The sequence below is a fragment of the Diabrotica undecimpunctata genome, chromosome 3 (assembly GCF_040954645.1).
Source record: "Diabrotica undecimpunctata isolate CICGRU chromosome 3, icDiaUnde3, whole genome shotgun sequence".
NCBI classification, from domain to species: domain Eukaryota; kingdom Metazoa; phylum Arthropoda; class Insecta; order Coleoptera; family Chrysomelidae; genus Diabrotica; species Diabrotica undecimpunctata.
Window position 1 is genome coordinate 18001114 of NC_092805.1, and position 10442 is coordinate 18011555.

General features: G+C 31.3%; 1 protein-coding gene across 1 annotated transcript; it reads right to left on the minus strand.

Annotated features, from left to right (window-relative positions):
• Positions 1-267: 267 nt before the first annotated feature.
• On the minus strand, positions 268-7033 carry LOC140435498 (uncharacterized). Its single transcript, XM_072524232.1, has 2 exons — positions 6671-7033; positions 268-2147 (listed from the first exon to the last, which is right to left on the minus strand). Exons 1-2 carry the CDS (start codon positions 6897-6899, stop codon positions 1162-1164), a joined length of 1215 nt encoding a protein of 404 aa, XP_072380333.1. The 5' UTR covers positions 6900-7033; the 3' UTR covers positions 268-1161.
• Positions 7034-10442: the final 3409 nt, after the last annotated feature.

Consider the following 10442-nt stretch of genomic DNA (forward strand, 5'->3'; position numbering starts at 1 on the left):
CTATACTACCGAGGACATGACACAAATGTATTTCAAAATTGACAGTTCTGGATCATACAGTGATTTATTGAGATTATTATTTTGAAATACAAAAGACTAATATAATTATGAACATTTAATAAATAATACAAAACATATCACATAAATAATAATATTAATAAATATTTTATTTTATATATAATATTATATCTATATATATATCTTTATATAATATATATATATATATATATATATAATATTAAATTTTATAAGTATACAAAAGGAACATTTTATATTCAAGAGAGGAAAAGAGAGAAAATATATCTTCTGTCTCTCTCTTGAAGTATAACTTCAAAAATTATAATTAATTCTAAAGTCAAACAGAAATGTTAAGAAAATATTGACCTTTCCCTTTTAATATTAAAGGAATAACATAGTAACCATCAATATAAAAATTGTACAAGTAAAGTTTAGTAAAATACTAAGGAAGATATTTGGACCAACCTAATGCAGCGATGGTTCGTGGAGAATTAAAATGAATCACGAGCTGGATGAACTAATGCAGAGCGCAGATATTGTCAGATTTGTAAAGTCACAAAGACTAAACTGGCTTGGTCACCTAGAAAGAATGCCAGATAATCGAGCTGTAAAAGTAGTCCAGAGATGGAAGCCCCAAGGAAACAGAACAAGAGGAAGGCCCCGTAAAAGATGGATAGACGACGTAGAGAGGGATCTTAAAACCATGAACATCAGGCAGTGGCGAAGGAAAGTATCCGACAGGGCAGAATGGAAGAACATTGTTAAGCAGGCCAAGACTCACAAAGGGTTGTAGCGCCATTAGAAGAAGAAGAAGACAAGTAAAGTTTTGTTTTAAATAAATTATGTATTCCTTGCTATTAACGAATCAAATACTCAAAGTATTTATTTCTTTTAAAAAATGACTACAAAAATATTTCATTCATTTGTTAATAACAGAGAAAACTTTATTCAATCGTCACGTGTACAATTTTGATTTTGATGGTTACGATGTGTTTGCCTTATGCCTTTATGTGTTGAAAGAGGATTATTACTCATTCGTCATTTAAAAATCACGCTAAAATCTAGTTAAAGAAAATGTGGCAACGTCGGCACTGCTTGAGTTAATTAGATTCTTGTGATGCTTTGCAGTTGCAGGTTGCATTGTTAAGATTTTTCTCCAGTGTGCATGCTCAAATGTGTTTTCAAATGACCTACTTGATTAAATTGCTTATAACAAATTTCACACTTGTAAGGTTTTTCTCCAGTGTGTACTCTCAAATGTCTTTGTAAATTACCAGCTAGACTAAATTGCTTAAAACAAACTTCACACTTATAAGATTTTTCTCCAGTGTGCACTCTTAAATGTCTTTTCAAAATACTAACTTGACGAAATCGCTTAAAACAAATTTTACACTTATAAGGTTTTTCTCCAGTGTGCACTCTTAAATGTTTTTTCAAAGAATCTGCCTCATAAAACTGCTTAAAACAAATTTCACACTTGTAAGGTTTTTCTCCAGTGTGTACTCTCAAATGTCTTTGCAAACTACCTGCTAGACTAAATTGCTTAAAACAAACTTCACACTTATAAGATTTTTCTCCAGTGTGCACTATTAAATGTCTTTTCAGAATACTAGCTTGACAAAATTGCTTAAAACAAATTTCACACTTGTAAGGTTTTTCTCCAGTGTGCACTCTTAAATGTGTTTTCAAATGACCTGCTTCATTAAATTGCTTAAAACAAATTTCACACTTGTAAGATTTTTCTCCAGTGTGTACTCTCAAATGTCTTTGCAAACTACGTGCTAGACTAAATTGCTTAAAACAAACTTCACACTTATATTTTTCTTCAGTGTGCGCTCTTAGATGCATTTTTAAACTACTGGCTTGACGAAATTGCTTAAAACAAATTTCACACTTGTAAGGTTTTTCTCTGGTGTGCCTTCTCAAATGTATTTTCAAATAACATGCATGGGTAAATTGTTTAAGACAAACTTCACACTTGTAAGGTTTTAGTTCACACGCAACTTCCACATTTTTATTTAATGGTTTTCCTTCAGAGTGTTGGCTAGTGTAATTTTCTTCATAAGATGAATCATCAGTTTGTGTCTCCATAATTTCCAGTTTGTGTTCGTCTAGATCTAGAAAATAACCTAAAATACAAATCAACTATAATATAAATATTTGAGTGTAAGCGAAAATGAATTCAATAATCAAATTACAGCATAATAAAATTTAAGACAGCAGAAATAGTCGATGATTTACTAAACATTCTTAATCTCCTTGTTATTATAACTATGTGTAGGTAGATTCACAAACAGATGTTTCTAAAGGGTAATGGAAGACATTCCTCAATGTATATTGCAGGTACTGTTAAGATATTGTTAATTTTGAAGACTACTCTGCAAGATGCCCCATTTCATTTTTTTTTATAATTCTTAGCACTTGTTTCTGACAGAAAAATATTTTATCAAGTTCATTCTTCTTCTTCTCGTGCCACTCCTAACGGAGATTGGAAATCATCATGGCCACTGCGACTTTGTTAGCAGCGCGCCTAAAAAGTTCAATCGAACTACACCCGAACCATTCACGTAGATTACGAAGCCACGATATTTTTCTTCTTCCCACACTTCTTTTGCCCTTAATTTTGCCCTGCATGATATTTCTTAAAAGTTCGTACTTTTCACCTCTCACAATGTGCCCCAAGTATTCCATCTTTCTAGTTTTTATCTCATTTAGAATTTCGCATCTTTTGTCTAAAGTTTGGAGTACTTGCGTGTTAGTGACGCGGTCCATCCATGATATTCTGAGAATGCGCCTATAGCACCACATCTCGAAAGCTTCGATGTTTTTTGTGGTCAACTGTTTTAGTGTCCAAGCCTCTACTCCATACAACAGGGTAGAAAAGACATAACACCGCAGCATTCGTATTCGTAACTTTATGTTGATATCACGATTGCAAAAGAGTTTGCGCATTCTATTAAAGACTGATCTAGCGATTTCTATTCTACATCTAATCTCTTTTGCTTGATCAGTATCGTCTGTGATCCAAGCACCTAGATATTTATAACAGGACACACGCTCAATCGTTGTATTGTCTATTACAAGATTAGCTCTGATGTTCTTGGATTTCGTGATTACCATAAATTTAGTTTTTTTCAAATTAATTTTCAAGCCGTAACTGTTACAATATATATTGAGACTTTGAACGAGATGTTGTAGTTCTACTAGCGTTCCCGTTAGGAGAACCGTATCGTCAGCATACCTTATATTGTTGATCGTCTCACCATTTATTATCAGTCCAAGATCTTCTTCCTCGAGTGCTTGTTCACAAATAGCTTCACTATACAGATTAAACAAAAGTGGCGACAAGATGCATCCCTGCCGGACTCCTCGACGGATTTGAATTTCTTCTGTTAGCCTACCCTCAACCTTCACATTTGCTGTTTGATTCCAATATAGGTTGCATATAATTCGAATATCTCGGCTGTCTATATTTTTCTTTATTAGAATTTGTCTTAGTGGTTCATGTTGTACTTTGTCAAAGGCCTTTTCGAAATCAATAAAGCAGGTGTAAATTTCTTGGTTCATGTCTAAGCATCTCTGTGAGAGAACGTTCATTGCAAACAGAGCCTCCCTTGTACCCAGCCCTTTTCTGAATCCCATCTGAGTGTTACTGATGTCTGCGTCTAATTTCCTATAGATCCTATTATGGATTATTTTCAGAAACAGTTTTAGAGCATGACTCATCAAAGCTATCGTACGATATTCGCTGCATTCCCTTGTATTTGCCTTTTTTGGCAGTAGTATAAAGGTCGAACGGAGCCATTCCCTAGGTATTATTCCAGTTCTATATATTGTGTTAAATAGATCTAGGAGTATTTTAATAGATTCATCGTCCATAAGTTTGAGCAGTTCTACGGGAATTTCATCAGGACCGGGGGCCTTACCACTTTTCGCTTGTTTGATTGCATAATCTATTTCTTCTCTGATTATATCAGGCCCTGTATCATCTGTATATTCGTTTGAGATTTCTTGTCTATCTTTGTCATCAAAAAGTTGTGATATGTATTCTGTCCATCGATTCATTTTTTGTTGTAAATCTGTTATGAGTATACCATCTGTATCTTTGATCTGTCCTATCTGTGTTGTTCTTCTCCTTCCTGTCATTTCTTTAATCTTTTTGTGTACATTAAAAAAGTCATATTTTCGCTCCAGTTGTTCCAACTCCTGGCATTGCTCACTTAGCCATCTTTCTCTAGCTTCTCTTATTTTCTTTTTTATCAGTTTATCTGTTTCTTTGTATCTTATCGGGTTATTTGTTTTGTGTACCCTTCTTTCACACATCAACTGTAGTATTTCCTCATTCATCCATTCTTTATGTTTCCTCTCTTTCGGTGTTAAATTTTCTCTCCCTGCCAGCATTACGGCATGTTTAATATTTTCCCATTTTTGGTCTATGTTATCAGTATTTCTATTCAGTTTCTCTATATTTTGTAAATTTTCTTTGATGTTCACTATTGTTTTCTCTTTTATATGTTGTTCACTCAGTCTTCTCACGTCAATTTGTTTCTGTATGTGTTTTTGAATGATCTTTAGTTTTATTCTTAATGTGACTACTACAGGATTGTGATCCGAGCCTATATCTGCTCCTGGGTAGGTTTTAGCTGAGAGTATAGAGTTGCGGAATCTTTGTCTAATAAGGACAAAGTCAATTTGATTTCTGACTACTCTGCCTTTGGTGTCACTCGGAGATCAAGTTCATTGCTCTCACTATAAAAAATTGCCCCATAAGGCACCAATGATTCAAAGTTTTAAAAAATAAATTGTTTTTCAATCAAGATCATCTTGATTTAAATATTGTGATAACAGTGGCGCATCCAGAATTTGTCTGAGGGGAGGGGGGGTTTTGAAATTTTTTTATGCTACCTCCATTTTGAGTTCCCCCGAAAATTTGGGTTTTAGTTTACTTTAAAGTACTAAAAATGGCGGTGTCAGAGATTCGGGTATCTATTATCCTGCCTACAAACCACCCTCTCTTACTTGTGCACAGTTGACTGTTGCACGTACCATACTCCGAAAGTGGGGTGGCCGCTGTAAGGATGATGATATTTTTGGAACACTCCCTTCTCTTATCTAAATGTTATCTATTGTTCTGAAGCTATTTTGTTGTGGCATTTTAATTACTATTTTAATGGGAATAAGACACAATTAAAGGTTCTTCTTCTTATGGTGCCCTTCCAATTAGTGGATGTTCATATCCACTCTTTTTGCCATATTTCCATTGATCTTTCCCTTTCTTCTTTTTTTATAGCTGTTGTCAAATGTTCTCTTCTCTCATAGAGATATCTCTTTTCTACTGCTAACACATGCAGAGGAACACAACCTGTGATAGTCCACAAGGCCGCCACAGGTACAGTCCTGTAGGTGCATGCTACTCGCAACAAACTCATTCTGTCTACTTTTGTCATAAGCCTAATATTAGCTATCTATATCTAAATATAATAAAAAATATTATTAATTATTGTGTATTTATACAATAATTATTGTGTTCTACATATTTGAAGTGGTAATTTAATTATTCAATTAGTGTTTTGGATTTTTTGTATTGTGTGAAAGACAAGTTACACTTTCCTACTACTCTTTATATATTTTCTACTTTATATATCCTGGGGGGGGGGGGTTAACCCCCAAAACCCCCCCCCCTGGGTGCACCACAGTGTGATAATACTCTTAAAGTATAGCATACTGAATTCAACCTTTTAACTTTCCCATGTCAATGTTGCATCCATTGTCATGTCTAAAAATGTAATTTTAGTGCCAATTTCAATGTTTGTATCAACTAACAAAAGATTATTTCGACATTCTCTATTTGATCTGGTTGTTTCAAACATTAAACAATTCATGTTTTGTTTATTTATAATTAATCCTTCACTGGAGAACCACTTTAACATTTCTCTCTAAATATGACAGTTTCATTTAGTAGAATCTCTAAATGATTTGCTGTTACTAGAGCATTTGTATTATCAGCATAAGCAATTAAACTACAATTGTCACTATTAACACAGTATGTCTGTACCAAATGAAAATTATGGGTCCAATTCTGCTGCCCTGAGGAATGCCTAATTTTATAGGTTTAATTTCAGATTTAATATTCACATTATGCTTTGTTACAATTACCCTTTGGGATCTTCCAGATAAGAATGATTTGAACCAATTATGAGCTACTCCATTTATACCATATAAGCTTAGTTTTTTCAGCAATAGATCATGGCCCACAAGTGGTCATTACTCAGAAATTAGGTACATTATAGACCCAAAAGAGACATACTATTTATGAGACCCATTAAAATTTAATTAAAAATAATTGGTAAAAAATTGAAACTTAAATATAAGAACAAATGTAGGACATAAAGTTTTATTAGCTGTCTTTTTTGGGCTGACATTGATAGGTTTTGCCTTAAAACTAAGGCAATAGGCAATGGTAAAAGTGGGACAATGCTGTAACTAAAGTGAAAAACATGCTTTTCTCCAGATTTCTTCCTTAACAAGATTTGAATGTGGTATCTGTAAATTGAATACATCACCTCTTATTTTAAAAAAATCTTAGAAAAGGGAGCGTGCTGTAACTAAAGTTGCCTAGGCTTGGCATAGGAGACATATTACTGTTACTAACCTTTTTCAGTTTTTTGGTTTTCTTCAAATGAGTTAGGTTTATATCCATGTTGATCTATTTCAGTAATTATAAGACATTTCTTTAAGTCTAAATATGTGCCATGTGTACTTTGCCTATTGGATTCCTCCTGAATTTCAAATTTAAAGCCATCCAACAGAGCACCATCCAGTTCTTTATGCTCTATTTTTACTTTACACATTTCCTCGCTATTTTCTTGCTTTCCTTCCATTTTATTACACTTGATTTGCCTAACTTTAATTTGAGTGCAATGAACATAACCTTGGCATCCAACTATCTATATACGTCAGTGTTGCCACATTTTTTTGTATAAAGTATAGGAGTTTTTAAAATGGACCGAGGAAGTGTGACGTCACAACTGTCAATTACTTTCCAAACAAAAGTTGAAATGTCCAATCTCAAGACTTTTTAATTTCTATAAAGTTAACATTTTGCTTCCTCTGCTGCTTTTTCTTTTAAGTATAGTGTTTTTAAGATAATACCATCATAATTCAGTGTTCTATTTCTATGAAATATAGTTTAAAAGTTTAAATTAAAGACATTCTAACCTTACTTTATTGATACATGCATTTTATTCTATTTTTATAAAACAACATGCTTTATTGTTTACACAACCTTGTAAAATTGTTGTAGTAACTATTAGAATACTTAGATATTGCAAAAAGCGGAAAGATTCTGTAAAAAAAAATGAAAAAATAACGAAAAATACAAATTATCCACACTAAACAAGGTTTGTTTGGAAAGTGAAACTGACATATGTCAATAAAATCTACGTCATCACTTCCACGGTCCATAGAAAGATACTTTGACGAAATTATTTATAATGTTTTAAAAAACTTATACATAAGTAAAATGCTTCACATTTGTATTTAGGTATATACTTATTCATATTAAAAAGTATTCATAAAATAGTATTTTTTACTTTAAATATAACTAAATATTTAGTGTATTCTTTTGTTTAACCTATTTTTTTTTTTCATTTTACTTTACTTTATTCTGTAGTTTTTAAAACTTCTAAACTATTAATTTTTACCTTAAGCATAATTTTAATGGTTTTTATTATATAAGTATTTTAAATGTAAGATATAATTTTATTTTAGAATATTTATAGGTATAATTTTAACGCTTTTAATTATATATGTATTTTTCACGTTGTTGTTTAATTATATATGTATTTTTCAATTTTAAATTTTCATATCATATAATATAAATCTTGCCCATAATTTTATGTGAGAGTGTGAAATAATTGAGTATATGGCAAAACTGACGTATATTAAGCTTACATATATCTATATCATTGTACGAAAATTAAAGTTAACCCTTGATTTTATGTATTCCAATAATAATTTTAAACACAAAAAGCCCAATCACTATAAAAATTATATAACGAAACGGCAAAACATCGAGTTAGATTCTAACTCAATTCGGCAAAAGTATAAAGAAAGTGCCGTTGAAGTTAGCTATAAACGTCATGTCAAATTTGTGTTTGCGGTATTGCCATGCCCTTATTATGTATATGTTTTATGCCTCAAATATGCTTTGAAACAGTACATTTTTATTATATTATTTTATGAAATCGGGTGTTTTTAAAATTTTTTTAAATTCATATGAAACACGAACGAATGAATATTTGTTTCTTTTGATATTAGTTGCAGTTAGTTATTAGAAAAAAAATTATAATTGGCCTTTGGTAGATTAGCAAATAAACTTGGCAATACCGTCAACATTTTGAAAACACTAGTTGTCAGATTGCAATAGATATTTAGCAGATTTCAATTTTATGACTATTTTGTTATAATTTTGGGATGAAATGGTACCTGAATACCGCTTTGTTAATGTATTAGCTAGTTACTGGAACTGGTTTAGATCGTTACTACATTTAAATTGTGTGAATTTGTGTATTTTATATACAAAATTTAAATTAAAAATAATGCCTACAATTGTTGAATCAGAAAGGGTGTTAAATGTACAAGAAATGCGGGAAGAACGTTTTAATTTAAGCGATTTAAGTTTTATATACCATTTTTCAAAGTAAAACACTTGCATGTCACGTGTTATACAAAGTGACTTCACTTGTATTTAAAATTTCCAGAACGTCAACCTTAGAGTTCAAATGTTTCTAACACAGCTAATAATACGAGACCTATACGGAACTGCTCGATATTTCATAGGCGTCAACATGGTATAATAATCAAAAAAATGTAATCATCATTATATTGAAAATTTTAGAATTATATTAATTAAATAACCAAAAACATTTGTTATTATTAATAATATAAATTTTATGAAATAACTCTTCAAGTCTAATATTGCACAAAATAATAATTTTAATTAAATAGATTAGATAATTGTACGCAACTGATACCGGAATAGTTCAAATTTTATTGACAGTTCAGCGTGTGGCAAAAGTGTATAAAGTGTTGCTGCTTTTTTAGAGTAAGAATTTTGTTTATGTTTTGATTTCTTACACAATTTGTTCATAATATAATATATATTAATAAATTATATTTATAAATACCTATAAATTTAGACTAATATCTTTAAAAACTAATTATTGTTGTGTATTGTGATTGTGCTATGTCAAAACAAATAAATAGTCTGTAGAAAGCTGATAAGCTTTCATATAAGATAGATAATTTTGAACAAGAAATAATGGCGGGACGTCTTTACTATTACAGCCCTAAAAGAGGTAAGTTTAAAATTTAGAATATATAATTTTGTAATAAAATGTTTTCTAATGGATTTTAGTGTGTCGCAGTAGTCTTAAAACTAAGTGTATTTACTGTTAATATAATAGTTTGACAAATAGTTGACATTTTAAAAATTCCTCACTTACTATTCTGATGGTTTGGCAATGCTGTGGGGTTCTGACGTCGTAAATATTGAATGACGTGCAAGCATTTTTATGTGAAAAATGCTATAAGTGCGTTTGACGCTTTAGTGTGGTGCGTAATTTGATTAAAAATAGCATCCTTAAATTAAGGTTGATTTAAATTATAATAAATTACTATTATGTAATAACTAATAATAATTACAAAGCAATAGTAATTACCTGTTATTATTCTTAGGAAATCTAAATAAACTTATTCCTTTTCCTGTCACAGATGAACATCCGCGAATCGCACAAATATATCCAGACATTTTAAATATAAATTAAACTTTTAATTATAAAGTATAACTATAAACTTATATATTTAACTATAACTATAAACTATAACTATAACCTTTAAACTATAAATAAATTATATAAATGGTCAAATGCACTTGTTGTGTCGAGTATTTACCATAGACGCCTACGGACTATCGAAAACAACCAGAATTAAAGAATAAGCACGTGTTTTTGACAGTTACACAACCAGAATCGGGCATGCGTATACAAAAATGGTACACGCTTTTGGACCGTTGTGTCGCTTCTATGTGTTCGGTTTTTCTATGCTCAGACCACAGTTTATACTATGCTCAGACTACAGAATTCAGAATTATATATTCATACATTCAGAATAACAGACAAAATATGAATGGACAAAAGCAAAAGCAGAGTCTGGTTAGTCTGGTATATACTATATACAGTTATACAAAGAATATAGACGATGTCGCATACATATACCACACTTTAACCAGAGAACTACGGCAACCAGGAGAAGCATTCAGGAGTCATCGCAGCAAATTGTAAATACAGTTATACACCAGCCTTCCACATCTGGTAATAAGGTTACAAGTACATTCAGTACACCTAGTAGTACAACTTTGCAAA

Bases quoted from the DNA above. Each gene is read 5' to 3' on its own strand.
- LOC140435498 (XM_072524232.1), bottom strand. From the start codon at position 6,899: ATGGAAGGAAAGCAAGAAAATAGCGAGGAAATGTGTAAAGTAAAAATA. The intron at 2,148-6,670 runs GTTAGTAACAGT...TTTGTATTTTAG, and splicing joins AAACCAAAAAACTGAAAAAG to GTTATTTTCTAGATCTAGAC.